The sequence below is a fragment of the Amblyraja radiata genome, chromosome 25 (assembly GCF_010909765.2).
Source record: "Amblyraja radiata isolate CabotCenter1 chromosome 25, sAmbRad1.1.pri, whole genome shotgun sequence".
Taxonomy (NCBI): Eukaryota; Metazoa; Chordata; class Chondrichthyes; order Rajiformes; family Rajidae; genus Amblyraja; species Amblyraja radiata.
The window spans coordinates 10954945-10974234 of record NC_045980.1 but is presented as its reverse complement, the minus strand read 5'-3'; the positions used below and the strand labels follow the sequence as shown (position 1 = coordinate 10974234).

At 42.9% G+C, this 19290-nt stretch overlaps 2 protein-coding genes across 2 annotated transcripts in view; one reads left to right on the top strand and one right to left on the bottom strand.

The window, feature by feature from the left end:
* The window catches only part of fbxo21 (F-box protein 21), a 31534-nt gene extending 30353 nt beyond the window's left edge, over window positions 1-1181 (top strand). Inside the window, exon 12 of the mRNA XM_033043139.1 lies at window positions 643-1181. Within this exon, the coding sequence (XP_032899030.1) occupies window positions 643-815 (173 nt within the window). The 3' untranslated portion in view covers window positions 816-1181. The remainder of the gene's footprint in view (window positions 1-642) is intronic.
* A 1177-nt stretch (window positions 1182-2358) lies between these two features.
* Window positions 2359-19290, bottom strand: part of tesc (tescalcin) — a 28614-nt gene continuing 11682 nt past the window's right edge. Inside the window, exons 5-8 of the mRNA XM_033043138.1 lie at window positions 13532-13593; window positions 11857-11961; window positions 6968-7015; window positions 2359-3589 (exon numbers count right to left, since the gene is read on the bottom strand). Of these exons, the coding sequence (XP_032899029.1) occupies window positions 3509-3589; window positions 6968-7015; window positions 11857-11961; window positions 13532-13593 (296 nt within the window). The 3' untranslated portion in view covers window positions 2359-3508. The remainder of the gene's footprint in view (window positions 3590-6967; window positions 7016-11856; window positions 11962-13531; window positions 13594-19290) is intronic.

The window sequence follows — 19290 nt, the reverse complement described above, 5'->3', positions numbered from 1 at the left end:
TTGCCAGTACCACACTGTCTGCGGCGGCATGAGAGAAAGAAGATCCATTTTAAATTCACTTCATAACACTGGCAAATCACCAGGCCTTGTGTCAATACCATTATTAATCACTAATGAGCTCTTGCCACAACCCTGTTCATGCTCATTAGGTACAAGAGGTGTGACAGGAATCTCTATTCAGTTACCTTTTTTTTGGCTGTGCTGTGTGGTGAAACAAAAAGTAACATAGATAACCTTCACAATAGGCCTTTTGTAATTATTTAGTTATTATCTGACTTGCTCGGGCAGTAGTTTTTTAACTTTATAATTGACCTTAGAAAAACTGAAATCATAGTTTGGTGCATACATTGCCATCCAAACAAATCTGTCATTTTACCAATTTTCAAAGTCTGCTACCTGGCTGCTATTAAAAAATTGTGTCACATCTAGATTTACAGACTGATTGAGGAAACTAGACAGTCACAATTTTTTTTATTTCTTGTTTTGATGATCAATGGCAATGCAGCAGAATTACGAATGCTGGAATATTTAGTGTGTGCTAGGATATTCAGTGTGTGTTATATATATAAAAATAAATGCCTTGATTTATATGTATAATAAATCCTGATGTTTGAAATGTTTATGTTCTGATTAATATTGCAGAAAATCTTCTTTATAATTCATCGCCAATGCAAATAGGCCATCAGGAAGTTGGTCGTTACTTCTCAGAATTTTGTGGGACGCACTATGTTGCAAATGAGGAATTGCAGACCCAGTACCCAGAAGACTTGGTGTTGATATCCCAGCTCGTGATGAAGGTCTATGACCATCCCTGAGTGAGTTTTCTATTGTTTTGGAAATAAATGCAGAATTGCAATGAATGTGTCTAACAATCAGGACAAACCAAGAGAATTTTGCTAATATAAGTTTGGAAATCTCAGGACATCATGTGCATCATATATAAATGTAATTTCATGCACCTTATTCATTTATAGAATCCACGTGTATATTTTTAAAAAACGATGAAAATGTTCAAGTGTAAAATTTGTGTTGCTATATATCAGGTACATTTGTTTTTCAGTACTCTATTGTATAATTCAGACTATGTTCCATTGGAAGTTTCCTAGTTTTGGCCTGAAATGCTGTAAAACAATAAAATTGGTTTCTAATTGTCAGTTGAGTCTTGCTTCCATTTTGTGGAGGAAAACATCGCAATCCTTTTAATTTAATATATAGTTTAGTATAGAGATACATCGTTGAAACAGATCCTTCAGCTCCCAGAGTCCATGCTGAGCATCAACCACCTGTTCACACTAGTTCTGTCATCCCACCTTCTCATCCACTCCAACACACTGGAGCCAATTTACAGCTGCCAATTAACCTACAAACCTGCACGTCTTTGGAATGCGGAAGAAAACTGGAGCACCCGGAGAAAATCCACGCGGTCACAGGGAGATTGCATCACACACAGACAGCACCCAAAGTCAGGATTGAAGCTGGGCCCATGGCGCTGTGAGGCATCAGCTCTACCACTGTGCTGAGTATGTGTTTGGTTTGTCTCTGAACAAAAATAGCTGGTTTAAAATCTGCAAACTTTAAAATCTAGTAAACAAAAGGAGATCAGAGTTTTAGTCCGTTTGGACTGTGACGACAAAAGCTTAGCCATGTAAATAGCTGTACTTTGCAATGCTGTAATAATGTTATTTTAGGGATTAGAGCTTTTATCAATTTCTTTTTGTTAGCCATTTTTTTCATAAAAGACAAAACTCAAGTTGCGTAAAAAAGTTAAACTAAAGTGATGCTCAGCAACTGCAAATGCAGCAGCACGTGGCTTACCTGATGCATCGTCTTACTTTCCTTTAGACTTGAGAGATACAGTGCGGAAATAGGCCCTTCGGCCTGTGCCAACCAGTGATCAGCCCTAACGCTAGGTCTATCCTACACACTAGGGACAATGTACAATTTTTATGGAAGCCAATTAACCTACAATCCTGTACGTTTTTGGAGTGCGGGAGGAAACCGGAGCACCCGGAGAAAACTCACACGATCACAGGAAGAACGTACAAACTCTGCACAGACAGCACCCGTAATCAGAATCTAATCTCTAGAGTGTAAGGCAACAACGCTACCACTGCGCCACTGTGCTGCCCCTTTCTTTGGAAATATATCACGGTGCCCAACTAAATCCTGCAACACCTTACACGATACTATGGGAGAAACTTCTACAAAAGGACGGCAACCTTATGAAGGCAGCGCATTACCACATATTTCAATCCGTTAGACATGGACACAAACACTGGCTTTGCCAGTGAAGCCCACATTCCGAAAAATAAAAAATAGTGGTTAACTGCCAGAAAATGCAGCTCAATACTGTCTCAATTATGTTGAAGAATCAATAGGATCTCTTTATTAATTCTGGTACTTAAAATAGTAAGAATGCAATAAAACATACAAGTACAAACTACTATAAAAAATAAAGTATCCATCATCAGATTGTTTTCATAAAAGTGGTATTGGTTCACTATAGTGCAGCTACTCCAAGCATTAAGGTGCAAGTGCTGATCCATAGCTAGAATCTCCCCACAGAATAGAATGGAAAAGCTGGTGATTAATTCCTCCCAGTCTGGGAATTAATAGCATAGGTGAAAGGCAACGGTCTTCAGGAGTCATTTGCATGCCCTTGAGACTGGAAGGCAGAGGAATAAAAATCTCTGGTGAATGGGAAATGTAAATAAAATGGTGCAAAGGAAAGAACATGGTGCATGCAACTGAATTTATAGGCACCAATAAGGAGAGGCTGGGGAGAGCATCGTTCCCATCCAGTTTTTGGAAGGCGCTGCCACAACTTGATGGGAAAGGAAGGCCCCAACAAAGCCTTTTAATGGTACAAGAGTGAGTAGGTTGAATCAGCATGTTAGTAATTTGCCAGTTCTTACCAAGGTTAGGTTAAACAAGCCATGTTGAACTGAATGTTCAGGTATATCAAGATTTATTTGAAAGGAAAGTTGTGTTTCTCAGGGACTAAGCGTTAGGCGATTAGTTGACTAGCATGCTGTGATGTTTCCATTGCACGCTAAACTGAAGCATAGGCTATCAATAATGTTTGGAAATAGGTCATTTTTGTAGGGAGGGCAGTCACTTAACTCGTTTAGTAACTGTACAAGCAAATGAACTATTTGACTTTAAATTGCTCCCATCCGCAGAACCTCAGAAAATGCATGGAAATCAATTAAAATAACTGTGTAGCCTGTTTTATAAACAATGCTTTGTGTAAAATTACTTTGTGCGTTATTTACTGATTATAGAGGGAAGAACCATTGCCCAAAAAGAGCTCTGGAATAGCAGAAACGATTCACCAAGAAGCTGCATTTTTTCTAAATTCTAAAACTTTCTCCAAGGATGAAAGTACAAAATCTAAGTTTTAAAAATACAGATGAGTACAGTTACTTTGGACTTGTACTGCATCATCCCATTCACAATCAACAGATTATTTGTTTGCTTTCGGCAGGCTTGTTCACTTCCAGTTCATTTACTGTGTGCACATCGCTGTGGTGTCCATTTGTAGAAAACGCACATGCATTTTGGATTCTATCTTGAGGTCTCGCATTATCTGCAAAGTGAAGAAATTACTATTCAATAATTCATCTGTGGTATTTGAAAATTTAGAAACATTTATCATGTCATAAGTGATAGGAGCAGAATTAGGCCATTCAGCCCATCAAGTCTACTCTGCCATTCAATCCTGGCTGATCTATCTCTCCCGCCTAACGCCATTCTCCTGCCTTCTCCCCGCAACCCATGACACCTGTACCAATCAATAATATATCTATCTCTGCCTTAAAAATATCCATTGACATAGCCTTCACAGCCTTCTGTGGCAAAGAGTTCCACAGATTCACCACCATCTGACTAAAGATATTCGTCCTCATTCCTTTCCTAAATAAACGTCCTTGAATTCTGAGGCTATGACCTCTAGTCCCAGACTCTCCCACCAGTGAAAACACCTTCTCCACATCCACTCTATCGAAGCCTTTCTGTAAGTTTCAATGAGGTCCCCTCCTCATCCTTCTAACCTCGTGAGTAAAAATAATTTATTTAATAGCAAAAATACCCATTTTATTTTAAATGTAGTTTGGACTAGTTTTGACAAATTGCTTTTAAGTGTATTGTCAATGAATTATACAAGTCCTACAAACAGCATGCACTCTACTAATTGCAAAGCTAAATTTAAATATTCCCACTAGCAGCAGGTTTCTGTCATTCATTACTATGAATGATACACATTTGCAGTGATATACAACAAACAAATGGTGCATGTAAGGGTATATAAACCATTAAAAGAGAAACTTTGTTGTAGTAGATGTTAATCACATCAACCGATCCGTATTTGATTGGTACAGTGACACCACCGATTTTCCGGCAACTGATGGTTTGGCGCTTCCTTTAATCCGGGCAAAATCACAAGAGTGCCGGGTAGCACCAGCAGCAATGGCTGCCTCGCCTACAGTCTGTCCTTTTTTGTTATTTTTAGTACGTGTTAAAAGTATGTTTTAATGTTACTTGGTTTGTTTTATGTGGGTGGTGGGGGGAAACTTATGCCCCTGTCCCACTTAGGAACCTGAACGGAAACCTCTGGAGACTTTGCGCCCCACCCAAGGTTTCCGTGCGGTTCTCAGAGGTTGCAGGTAATGGAAGCAGGTAGGGAGACTGACAAAAACCTCCGGGAACCGTACGGAAACCTTGGGTGGGGCGCAAAGTCTCCAGTAGTTTCCGTTCAGGTTTCCTAAGTGGGACAGGGGCATTATTTTCAATCTCCTACCACGACAGAGATGCAAATTTTTTTTCCTGTATCGTATCTCCGTCCCCACTGCGGCCTAACATCGACCTTTGCTGGATATCGACCCAGCGCTCCAAGCCGCGGGAGTCTGTGCGACTTTAACATCACGGAAGTTGCGGTCCCTTTGCCGGGGATCGAAGCTCCAACCACGGGGTCTGAGCACTTTAGGTAACGTTCAGGTTCCTAAGTGGGACAGGGGCATATCGGGAAGCCTGCATCCTCTGGTAAGAAACATAGAAACATAGAAATTAGGTGCAGGAGTAGGCCATTCGGCCCTTCGAGCCTGCACCGCCATTCAATATGATCATGGCTGATCATCCAACTCAGTATCCCGTACCTGCCTTCTCTCCATACCCTCTGATCCCCTTAGCCACAAGGGCCACATCTAACTCCCTCTTAAATATAGCCAATGAACTGGCCTCGACTACCCTCTGTGGCAGAGAGTTCCAGAGATTCACCACTCTCTGTGTGAAAAAAGTTCTTCTCATCTCGGTTTTAAAGGATTTCCCCCTTATCCTTAAGCTGTGACCCCTTGTCCTGGACTTCCCCAACATCGGGAGCAATCTTCCTGCATCTAGCCTGTCCAACCCCTTAAGAATTTTGTACGTTTCTATAAGATTCCCTCTCAATCTCCTAAATTCTAGAGAGTATAAACCAAGTCTATCCAGTCTTTCTTCATAAGACAGTCCTGACATCCCAGGAATCAGTCTGGTGAACCTTCTCTGCACTCCCTCTATGGCAATAATGTCCTTCCTCAGATTTGGAGACCAAAACTGTACGCAATACTCCAGGTGTGGTCTCACCAAGACCCTGTACAACTGCAGTAGAACCTCCCTGCTCCTATACTCAAATCCTTTTGCTATGAAAGCTAACATACCATTCGCTTTCTTCACTGCCTGCTGCACCTGCATGCCCACTTTCAATGACTGGTGTACCATGACACCCAGGTCTCGCTGCATCTCCCCTTTTCCTAGTCGGCCACCATTTAGATAATAGTCTGCTTTCCTGTTTTTGCCACCAAAATGGATAACCTCACATTTATCCACATTATACTGCATCTGCCAAACATTTGCCCACTCACCCAGCCTATCCAAGTCACCTTGCAGTCTCCTAGCATCCTCCTCACAGCTAACACTGCCCCCCAGCTTAGTGTCATCCGCAAACTTGGAGATATTGCCTTCAATTCCCTCATCCAGATCATTAATAAGAAGAGGCCGATAAGAAGAGAGAGTTTCAACCGCCCTGATGTGGGAGTTTTGATCACCCCAATGGGGGCTTCGATCGTCGGCTGCGGGGGCTTTGATCACCCCGACTGCGGATGGTTTGACTGCCCCGACCGCGGGAGAACAAAGAGGAAGAAGATTGAACTTTATTGCCTTCCATCACAGTGAGGAACGTGGAATCCACTGTGGTGGATGTTTATGTTAACTTTTACGTGGTTGTGTGTCTAGTTGCTTTCAACTTGGTATGACTGTATGGTAACTCGAATTTCACTGTACCTTAACTGGCACATGTGACAATAAACTGACCTTGAAACCTCGAAATCCCCCCGCACCCCCCGGAAGCCCCCCCCAAAAATGTGGCACCTAGGCTGGGTAAGACGGACAATTTTGACTTCAGGACTTCCACGCCAGGTTGAATTTTCTCCTTGCAACTGGAGCACTAGAACGCCGGCAGATCTATTCCCATAGCCGACTTATGCTGCCGTTCGGCGGGTCAGATTTACGCCCTCCGGCCAGGGCTCTGGAACTCCGCCCGGCCAAACCCGCAGATCCGTTCCTGTAGCCAACATTTTAGGCCGACTTTGTGGTCCCTCAGTGGCTTAGGCAAACCATTCCAGTACCGTTGGACTCCTCTTGGAGGCCATGAACTCTGTTGGACCAGCAAAATGGATAATCTAGAAAAACGTCTGGATGGGGACTTCCTAGTTTGTTATCATAGTGATCATCTGGGCCACAGCTGGCTGTACCTATTGCTCAAAGTCCATGAGTCATACAGCGCAGAAACGGGCACTTCAGCTCAACTTGCCCATGCTGACTAAAATACCCCATCTACACTAGTCCCACCTGCCCGCATTTGGCCCATATCGCTCTCTTGTAATGTGTGGTCAGTATTAAGGACTGCTTTCATTTCCTTTAGAGAGAAACAGACCTGAAGGAAGTCAGTAAAGGTTATTCCGTCGTATTGTTCATCAGTTTCCTGAAAAATGAACAAACAAAAATTAACATTAAATATAGGCATAAACGTGAATGTATTGTATTAGTCCAGTTAGACTTCAGAAAGTGTATTGAAATGTATGCCTTTAACAGTCTAAATAATGTGTCATGCCTGTATTTAGTTCATTTATACCCTGCATGGTTCATCTGTCTGGGCAAATTGCAGCCTTGCAACGATATCAAATTCAACAATTTCGAAGAATCAGAACTGGCTAGGTTGTCAGCTTGTTTTGTTTCTCTCTTATAGGTGTTATCTGACCTGCTGAGTATTTCCAAGCATTCTCTTTTATTTCGGATTACCAGGACCTAAGGAATTCAGCATCTCGTGGTTTCTGCATGTGTTTTTCTCTCAAAATGCCTTCATTCACCTTCCTCTATTTACAATCTTTCAGACAGATCAGCTGTGATTAACAAACATTAATCTGCCGCTCACCGCCAGCACTGAAAGCCGTTGTGTATCTTAAAGAACCTTGGTCCCCATCTTATCACAAACAATTCCTATTGTTTCCTCTACTTCTCCCTCTTCTCTGCACCCCAAAATTTGCTTACTTCATCACTTATCCGATTCAGATTAAAAGTCGAAGGTAGACACAAAATGCTGGAGTAACTCAGCGGGACAAGCAGCATCTCTGGAGAGAAGGAATGGGCGACGTTTTGGGTCAAGACCCTTTTTCAGACTGATGTCAGGGGAGTGGGCGGGACAGAGATAGAATGTAGTCGGAGACAGTAAAACTGGTGGGAGAACTGGGAAGAGGGAGGGGATGGAGAGAGAGGGAAAGCAAGGGCTATTTGAAGTTAGAGACGTCAATGTTCATGCCGCTGGCGTGTAAGCTACCCAAGCGAAATATGAGGTGCTGTTCCTCCAATTTGCGCTGAGTCTCACTCTGACAAGGGAGGAGGCCCAGGAAAGAAAGGTCAGATTGGGAATGGTAGGAGGAGTTAAAGTGCTGAGCAACCGGGAGATCAGGTAGGTTAAGGTGGACTGAGCGGAGGTGTTCAGCGAAACGATCGCTGAGCCTGCGCTTGGTCTCACCGATGTACAGGAGTTGACACTGGAACAGCGGATACAGTACATGAGGATGCAGGAGGTGCAAGTGAACCTCTGCCTCACCTGAAAAGACTGTTGGGGTCCTTGGATGGAGTCGAGGGGGGAGGTAAAAGGACAGGTGTTGCATCTCCTGCAGTTGCTGGGAAAAGTACCTGGGGAGGGGGTGGTTTGGGTGTGAAGGGACGAGTTCTGTCTCCTGTGATGGAGACGGAGAGATCTAGAAACAGTAGGGAGATGTCGGAGATGGTCCGGGAATTTGAGTGCAGGATGGAAATTGGTGGTGAAGTTGATGAAGTAATAGATTAAAAGTCATTGACTTGAACATTAACTCTGTTTCTGTCCACGGTGTTTGATTGACTAACATCTTTTATTCTTAATCCCTTTTAAGAGCTGTGCTGGAATACCATGAGACTATTTTCATGCTATTTTAGTCACATGACACCCTATCACTATTAATAGATCCCATTGAAATGGGGATTAACCGTTTTTAGTCTGTGAAAATAGTTACAAATACATTATATTTCATATTTGGTGTTACTTCCAAATTTTGTGGAAATATTTCTGCAAACTTAATTTTAAATGATAACTTGATAAACATTTAGTAGTTGATTTCAAGTAGTTATTCAAGTACCAAGTAAGATTTGCCACGCACCGTTCACATAATTTTAATGCTGCACTTATACATTTTATGGAAATAAAGTAATACCCAATTGTAATTATCTTTTGTGCACTGCAGATGCTCTAAAAGTTCCACTCTGAATGCACATTTCCAACCATGTTTGTGAGCAATACTTTGAGGAAGACGGACGTGTAAATATCTTCCTTAAAACCACTGCTATGTGAATATTAAGTCTGGAACAATTCACAACTTCACATGGAACAGTTCACTTCTTAGAAAAAGTTTATATTTAGAACGAAGAGGCGTACCAGCAAGTTCACATGCTCTGAAGTATGCAATCCTTGAGTGAAGTGTTTTGTACTGATGGCAAGTGTATTGTATATCTGAGCCAAAAGATAAGTGGAGTTCCTGGCAATGAAAATCTACTGAAGCTGAAGCTGGAGTTTGCACATTCTCACAGTGAGCCTGCGGGTTTTTTTCCCCATGTGCTGTGGTTTCCTCGCACATGCAAAAGATCTGCAGGCTTGTAGGTTAATTGTCCTGGGTAAATTGCCCCTGGCATGTAGGCAGTGGATGAGGAAGTGGGATAACACAGAAACATCATGGTGTGAACGAGTGATCAATGGTTTGCATGGACACGGTGGGCTAAAGGGCTTGTTTAGCGCTGTAGATTGATCCGAATGATGTAAATTCATACTGACTAACATGAGAAGCTCAAGAAAAACTGGTTTGGAGGAATCTTCAGAACCAAACCTTGTGGTGTGGCACTTGAAGGATAGATTTGATAGGCAGATCACACCTTGCAGTTCCATTTGTCAAACAATTTCTAGGTAAGTGAAAATCAAAACAACAACTGCAAATACTGGAAATCTTATATGAAACAGAAAATGCTGGATGTACTCAGCATGGAAGACTGCATCTGTGAGAAGAGAAACGTAAAAACAACACTGGAAGAACTCAAAGATAGACATAAAGTGCTGAAGTAACTCAGTGGGTCAGGCAACAACTCTGGGGGGAAAATCTGAAGACGGGTCCTGACCTGAAACGTCACTTATCCTTTTCCTCTAGAGATGCTGCCTGAACTGCTGAGTTACTCCAGCACTTTGTGTCTATCTTTGGTTTAAACCAGTATCTGCAATTATTTGTTTCTACATACTGGAAGAATGCAGCTGGTCAAATAGTCCTGCATTGGAGATAGACACAAAAAGCTGGAGTAACTCAGCGGACCAGGCAGCATCTCTGGAGAGAAGGACTGCGCGACGTTTCGGGTCGAGACCCTTCTTCAGACTGGACATCGGGACTGAGAGGAAACAGGAATGATATAGTCCTATGAATGGGGGTGGGGGTTGGAGAGGCTAATGGGTGGCATAAGATGGGGACGAATGATGGGTTAGTGGAACTAGGTGAGAGAGGTGTGTTGTGGAACAGAAGTTGATAGTGGAGCCAGGCAGACAGGATGATGAGCAGAGGAAATGAGGTGAGTGGAGGGATTGGAGAGATGAGCAAAAGGAGATGAATGGAATGGACATTGAATTTACCAGTTTTCGATTACCCATATTCCACCTATCCCCCTCCACCCTACCTCCCTTAGTACTGCTATATACTGGACATATTCTCTGTTCCCACCGAGTCCTGATGCAAGTTCTTGACCTGAAATGTCAACTTGCATCTTATTGCCTCCATAGTTGCTGCTTGGGTTCTGTGGCCTGATCTACATCCCAACGGGGTGGAAGATTGCAACCTTCACGTGGTCCGCCCTGTTTCGACGAATGCAATCAACCCAGCGTGCACAATCAAATAAGATCAAATAGAACAAGTTGCCCTACAACTTTAGGCTGTGCACGCCATACACAAGAAGAGGTACACTCCAACATCTGCCATCTCTTTTGTTTTCAGAGGAACAGACAAAGAGTCCTCAATCTAAAATGGTAACTCTGTTTCTCTTCCCACAGAGGTGCTTGACCTGATTAGATCCAGTTTTTATTTTGTTTTTATTTTAAATTCTCTCACACCTGCACCTTTTTTACACTCTCTCCTCCCACACCGATCACCTCTCGCCTGCACCGTTTCCGCATTCTCTCTTCCCACACTGACTCGCTCTCAGCACTGTTTCCACTCTCCTCCCACACTGACCCTCCCTTCCTGCACTCTGTTTCGCTAAACAAGACAAACTACTTTGCTGCACTTGGCCCATGGGATAGGAGTGAACGTGGAAGGAGGAAGTAATTATTCAACAATAGATTTGTCATTCTCATATTCCAAATAAATGCCTGCATGTATTCCGTCCGCATTTCCCTACACAGGGAAGGATGAGGTAGGAATTTGAGTAAATGCTAATTGTAATTCATTGTATATAGTTGCCAACATGATCCAATCTCTAGGATAGGTCTAGATGACGGTCTAGTAAAAAATCATTTCTCGTACGGTTGTGATTGAGATGAGTCTCTCAATGGGTTGTCCAAGTGCCCCAAACAATAAATGCTGTTAAATAATCAAAATATTTTCATTCGATACCAGTCGGACCATTCTGCTCAGAAGGGGCTGATGGATAGATGGGTCAGGTGGGGGAGGGATGGGTGGAGTTGGTCACCGAGACTGGAGGTGATGTGGTGAAAACAAAAGGGTGCAAATTGTGGCAAGGATGCAAACTAAGAAAGAGAGGTGGGGAGTGAAATGTAGAACCAGGGAGAGGGATGGTGGTGGAAGGGAACAAGGGTGGGCTTGAGGAGAGGTGAAAACATAATGTTATCCAGTAAACTATCTTAAAAGCCTACATTTTGCCACACAGAAGTCCCTGTAGGTGTCCTTCTGTCTCTGCTTGCTGTTAGTTATAAACAGATTAGTTGATGGATGGAGAATCAGATATTCTGATAATAGCATATACTGTAACTATAAGAATGTTAGTCATAGTCTTGGTGATACAATGTGGAAATAGGCCCTTCGATAGAACTTGCTCACACAGCTCAACATGCCCCATCTACACTAGTCCCACCTGCCTGTGTTAGGGCCATATCACTCTAAACCTATCCTATCCACGTACCTGTCTAAATATTTCTTAAACGTTACTATAGAACCTGCCTCGACTACCTCCTCCGGCAGCTCGTTCGATATAGCCACCAACCTTTGTGTAAAAAAGTTAGTCTGAAATGTTACAAACCGTTTGTCCCATACAGATGTTTGCAGCCTCCAACATTGCAGCGTCTGCTATTGACGAGGAAGTAAGATCCGTAGTAGTTTTCTTGGATAATAATTCATCCACAATCTGGAAAAAAAGGTAACAAAAATTGATTTGGAACTATCAAAGAGAATAATGAAAACCAAATGTATTCTCAAAGGCAGAAGATAATTAAGAAGCTGACTCATGGTTTTAAATCGATGTTTGAATCTTGTGACCAAATAACAGCGTTACATGTTTTTGAGGGCGACACCGTGTGGCAGCAGCAGTTGCATGCCTTACCGCACCAGAGACCCGGGTACAAACCTGACTACCAGTGCTGTCTGTACAGAGTTTATACGTTCTCCCTGCGGGTTTTCTCCAGGTGCTCCGGTTTACTCCCACATTCCCAAAGACGTGCAGGTTTATAGGTTAATTGGCCACTGTAAATTGCTCCTAGTGTGTGTGTGGGATACAACTAGTTCACAAGTGATCACTGGACAACATGGACTCGGTGTTCGTAAGGGCCTGTTTCCTCGCTGTTTCTCTAAACTAAACTCATTTTTGATGGTCACTTTTGTTTATACTGAAAAAAAGTAATTTATTTTAACGTTTTATTTTTGGACGGTTGCAAGGTGGAACTTTCACAGCCAATCAAGTACTGCTGAAGTAGAATCATTATTGCAAAAACAGAGCAGCAGATTTGTATACTCCAAACACTGAGCCAGTAATGGGAGGTAAATGCCAATTGTGAGAAGGATGTTGAAAATTGAAAAAAAACATTCACAAAATATAGATACTACCAGCAGGGTCAGCATTTATTGTATACCCTAATGCCCCTGTCCCACTTAGGAAACCTGAACGGAAACCTCTTGAGACTTTGCGCCCCACCCAAGGTTTCCATGCGGTTCCCGTAGGTTCCCGGAAGTTTTTGTCAGTATCCCTACCTGCTTCCACTACCTGCAACCTCCGGCAACCACCTGCAGCTTCCGGGAACTGCACAGAAACCTTGGGTGGGGCGCAAACTCTCCAGAGGTTTCCATTCAGGTTTCCTAAGTGGGGCAGGAGCATTAGTAGTCCTCGGACCAAATAGCCTGCTGGGCTACTTCCAAGGCCAGTAAAGAGACAATCAATTCAAGTCAAGAGAGTTTATTGTCATGTGTCCCAGATAGGACAATGAAATTCTTGCTTGCTGCAGCACGCAGAATATTTTAGGCATAAATACAGATTAGACCAGATCAGTGTGACCATATACCATAGAATATATATATATATATATACACACATAAATACACAGATAAAGTGCAATAGGCTGTTATCGTTCATAGTTTGTTTGAAGTTGTGTTTAATAGTCTGATGGCTGGGGGGAAGAAGCTGTGGGGAACAATCACGTTGCTTTGAGTCAGAACTTAGCTTCTTCCCTAAAGGATTTTTAGAAATCTTTAGAACACCCAATTTTTTTTTGCTTATGGGAGTTGAACCATATAATTAGTCAGGACTTTGAATTGTTACTTCGGTAATATTAACATTCGACCAAATTCAGTTTGCATAATTCACATCCAATTTGGGCTTGGTAATCTGATACTTGATAGGATGGGCACCTAATGTAATATTTGTTTGGCACAGATGATAAAGCAGCCTTTGTATACTTTGATGTAAAGAGCAAGATAATACAAACCTCTCTTAATTCTTCCAAAGTGATTTTTCCATCTCCATTAGTGTCGTACATGCGAAATAAAACTAGAAGGATAAGATAATTTAAGTTAGTGGGAGAGATCTTTACAGTGTGTAGAGTACTGAAAATGCAAATGATGTGATACACAGAAACAAATATTGTGACCAGGTTAAACCAGTCTGTATATATTTCATACGTCTGAAGAATGGTCTCGACCCAAAACGTCACCCATTCCTTCTCTCCAGAGATGCTGCCTGTCCCGCTGAGTTACTCCAGCATTTTGTGTCTACCTTCGATTTAAACCAGCATCTGCAGTTTTTTCCTACACATATTTCATATTGTTGGTTCAAGATTGGAGCAGGAACCTGGGCCATCGGAACAGGTTGATCCTCAATGAGAATGTCCTTTGTGATCTAGAGTCTGAATGCAATGCATGGCTACCTTTTGCCAGAATATTACAGATATTGGAAGAAGTAACACATTCCGAGGGCCAGTCAGGACGTGTATTTCTGATAAGATTATCTGAGATAAATGCATATGCCAATTGAAATTCATGGCCTCAACTAATGTCAACAAGGAACAAGATTACTGACGGCAGGGTGGCACAGAGGTAGCATTGCTGCCTTACAGCACCAGACACCCGGGTTCGATCCTGACTATGGGTGCTGTCTGTACGGAGTTTGTACGTCCTCCCCGTGACCACGTGCGTTTTCTTCGAGTGCTCCGGTTTCCACCCACATTCCAAAGACTTGCAGGTCAATTGGCTACTGTAAATCATCGCTACTGTGCAGGATAGAGCTAGCGTACGGGGTGAACTGGGGATGGGGACTGGACTTTGTGCCTTCCCTCATAATGGGAACCATTGTGGGGGGATGTTTTTATGTTTAAATGTCTTTATTATTGTTATGTCTGTATTCTTTCTTTAAGTGCTGCACGGAGAGGACGCTGGCGCTGTTTATTCGCCGCTTCTCCGTTTGCTATTGTCTGTTACTATTGTAAAGCGACTTTGAGTCTTAGAAAAGCGCTATAAAAATTAAATTTATTATTATTATTATGATCACTGGTTGGTGTGGACTCGGTGGGCCGAAGGGCCTGTTTCCATGCTGTATCTCCAAGCTAACCTAAACTAAACTAGGCATTTCTTCATAAAGCAAGCTACATAGCACTTTTATGGAAACTTTAATAAAAATAAAAATGTGTATTTATACAGCCAAAAATAGACATTTGGAAGAACTAAATGCGTTAAGCAGTATCTATGGAGGCCAAGGGAAGGTTGATGTTTCAGGTCAAGACCCTGCATCAGGACTTTGATGCAATTTATTCCTGGCTTCAGATTCCAACATCTCCAGCCTCACATTTCTGCATTTATACAGCATTTGAAAAGATGTTTAAATTAATAATGTAGATACTGTTGCAATAAAAGAAATCTATGACTGTGCATTTCACAATGATGCATGCTAGGAGATTAATACATGTAATTTCCTGAAATGAGATCCTAATTACACAAGACAATACAATGTGAAATAAGACAGTCACAGTGGCGCTGTGGTAGAGTTACTGCCTTACAGCGACCCTTGGTTAGAACTGAGGTGGAGGAGGAGTGGGGGGGGGGGGGGGGGGGGTGGTTGTAAGATGGAGGGCTTTCAGTTATCAAAGAAGAACTGGAAGGGAAGCGTAAGACAGATAGGATGGAGATAGGTTAAGACGGGTCAGGTGAAAAGGAAATAATTATTGATTCTCAGCAAGACGTTTTAAAGAAACGGTGAGAAAGGGACAACAGGAACTGACGTGAGAGAAATTTATTCGAAGCTGGAGGATTGAGCGTTGACTTTCAAGAGCTGCAAGGTTCTTGGCAGAAGATACGATGTTCTTCCATTTTACATTGGGCTTCATTATAGCACTGGAGGAGGCAGCAGATGAATGGGTTGGAGTGAGAGAGGGATGAGTGAGAGCAGTGAATTGGCCTGCAACAGGAAACGCATGATCATTTATGTGGATAGAGCACTCCTGTGGAAAGTGCATAGTGAATGAATTTCTGGACCCGGGTTTCCCCTCATGGATAGGCTCGCATTATGGTTTGCTTACGAGAAACATAAAAAATAGGGGCAAGAATGGGCTGTTCAAGCCTATTTCACTATCTATTCCTGTCCTTTCTCTGTTTCTCTTGAATCCTTTGGCATTAAGGAAAATATTTTCCTCTTCCTCGAAAAGATTTGGTATTTGTTTATTATTGTCACGTGCACCAAAATACAATGAAAAGCTAGAGTTGGTGCCCGGGTATCATCCTGACCTTGGGTGCTGTCTGTGTGGAGTTTGCACGTTCTCCCTGTAACCACGTGGGTTCTCCCAGTTTCTTCCCACATCCCAAAGGCATGTGGATTTGTAGGTTAATTGGCCTCCATAAATTGTCCCTAAGGTATAGGGAGAGGATGCGAAAGCGGGATAACAGAACTGGTGTGTATGGGTGATAAATGACCAGCATAGACTCAGTGGGCCGAAGGGCCTGATTTCATGGTGTGATTCTAAACTCAACTAAACTAAACTTTGTTTGCATGATAAACGACCTGGGCTCCACTTTTTTTTTACACACACACTTTATGAATTTGAATATATTTAAGACTGCAAGATGAGGTGGTCAAAAAGGCTTTTGGCACGTTGGCCTTCATCAATCAGAGTATTGAGTATAGAAGTTGGGAGGTCATGTTGCAGTTGTATGAGACGTTGATGAGACCGCATTTAGAATATTGTGTTCAGTTCTGGGCACCATGTTAGAGGAAAGATATTGTCAAGCTTGAAAGGGTTCAGAGAAGATTTACAATGATGTTGCCAGGACTAGAGGGTGAGAGCTTTAGGGAGAGGTTGAGTAGGCTGGGTCTCTATTCCTTGGAGCGCTAGAGGAATCTTATAGAGGTGTACAAAATCATGAGAGGAATAGATCGGGTAGATGCACAGAGTCTCTTGCCCAGAGTTGGGGAATCAAGGACCAGAGGACATAGGTTCAAGGTGAAGGGGAAACGATTTAATAGGAATCCAAGGGGTAACATTTTCACACAAAGGGTGGTGGGTGTATGGAACAAGCTACCAGAGGAGATAGTTGAGGCTGGGACTATTGATGCGTTTAAGAAACAGTCAGGTACATGGATAGGACAGGTTTGGAGGGATATGGACCAAGTACAGGCAGGTGGGACTAGTGTAGCTGGGACAATGTTGGCTGGTGTGGGCAAGTTGGGCCAAAGGGCCTGTTTCTACACTGTGTAACTCTATGACTCTATCTTCTTCTTATCGAATCCAGACACAAGATTAGAAGTTGTTCAGCCAGAGCTGAACACACTTCTCGGCATCTGCATACAATGGTGGCTGTCTTGTCGCTTCTTGTGCGTGGTGGTGGAAAGATTGGTGGAAACAGGGTCGCGACGTGAACGCTCTTTCCTTGACCTATGACCTATGACCTATGACTCTATGATTATGACATTGATCTGAAATGTTATTTCTATTTCTCTGAAATCCTGTCTTACAAAACAGGAAATGAAAGGGCGTGAGGAATTGCAGTTGACCTGGCAGAGGCATTTATAACCTTTAAAGGGTTAAGATAGTGCAGAGAAGTACGCACAGAAGTACAGCATCTGGGATTGACATATACAGGAGTTAAACGTCAAAGATTTGGAACAGAAGGTGGGGAGATGTTTGCACTCCAAGAGATAAGATTATCTTGAAATCATTTCCAGGACCAGTGATTGCAGTTGAAATTATTGCAACAGTGAAGATTAGATTGGAGACGGGATGAAAGTGATGGGCGAGTAAATGTGATTGAAATAACTTGCGTGCGTAGAGAGTAAACATTGACACAAATTGAACAAGCAGAATGGCTTATTTCCTCGTTGCAACGATGATGTGTTTCTTTTAGGGCGGAGCAGTGGTGCAGCGAGTAGAGCTGCTGCCTCACAGGACCAAAGACCACGGTTCAATCCTGACTTTGGCTGCAGTGTGTGTGGAGTTTGCACGTTCTCCCTGTGACTGCACGGGTTTCCTCCCGATGCTCCAGTTTCTTCCCACATCCTAAAAATGTGCAGGTTTGTAGGTTAATTGGACTCTGTAAATATCCCCCAGTGTGAACATAAAAGTAGGATAACAGAACGAGTGTGAGTGGGTGATGGTGTGGACTCGGTGGCCAAGGGCCGATACCATACTGTATCTTTCAATCGATTGATCATTCTTCCAAGCAATCAATCAATCAATCAAACTGTATCCTTTAGGCCTGGATAACTAAGATTTTGGCTGGATCTGTCATGTCATGGGTTGTATTGAGTAATAGATTCAGATCTTAAACATTGCTTCTTATTTAGAAACATAGAAACATGGAAAATAGGTGCAGGAGTAGGCCATTCGGCCCTTCGAGCCTGCACCGCCATTCAATATGATCAAGGCTGATCATCCAACTCAGTATCCTGTACCTGCCTTCTCTCCATACCCCCGGATCCCTTTAGCCACAAGGGCCACATCTAACTTCCTCTTAAATATAGCCAATGAACTGGCCTCAACTACCTTCTGTGGCAGCGAATTCCACAGATTCACCACTCTCTGTGTGAAAATGTTTTTTTCATCTCGGTCCTAAAGGATTTCCCCTTTATGCTGAAACTGTGACCCCTTGTCCTGAACTTTCCAGGATATGACCGTATTTACGGATTGTTTTCGATGGGCTACAAGTTCCTAAGGGTTTCTGTCATATGATTTAAAGAAAAGCCAAAAGGCAAATGTTAATACTTTACCCAATAAATATTTATAGTTAGCATTTCTTCCTAAACCAATAGCGCCTTTAATAACCAGCTGCTGAGGAAGTCTGTTGTTTAGCTGCTTTCCTCTGTATTGTACAATATACAGTTGGCAATCACAGAGCAACTTCATAAACGACTGTCAGCATCAGATGTTTTCTGAGATCAGCACTGGGGAAGTTATGTGGAAACAAAATAGGGGAAATGACTGAAGTCATTGTTCTCCTTTAACTGCGGCACTTCTCTCTCACCCCAACCACAGTGCTCACAACTCCACTTCTTTCTACCCTTATCTGTTTTAATTTTGCTGCTCCAGCTCCCTGGTCCAGAACCTCGTGCTCATCACCCTGCTTCTCACAGATGCTGCAGTGATAAAGGCCTGTTGCTTTTTTTCACACAACAAACTGGGAACCAGCTTCACCCTCCTTCAAATATATCCAACATTTTGTTTCATATACAATGTGGGCACTTCGAATCTTTTGAAGAACCTGCGACTGCTTCTCGGGGTGTGGCGAAGGAGATACCTACTTCACATCTGTAGTGCCCCTTCATTCTTCCAATGCACACACACACACACGCACACACACACACACACACACACACACACACACACACACACACACGCACACGCACACACACACACACACACACACACACACACACACACACACACACACACACACACACACACACACACACACGTGCGCACACACACACACACATGCACACATGCACACACACACACACACACACACGCGCGCACGCACACACACACGCGCGCACGCACACACACACACACACACACACACAAGACAACATTACCCACCACCACACTTCCATTTTGCAAGACTGTCTCAACTGTTTCACTGCAGTACTTGTTACATCCGTACTCCCAATTCACAGCGTCCAGTTTTCCCAAATCCTGGAAACTCTGCCTTCATGCAGTCAAATTCTTCAGCACATTACTACTGCTTCCACAGTCCATTGATCTGA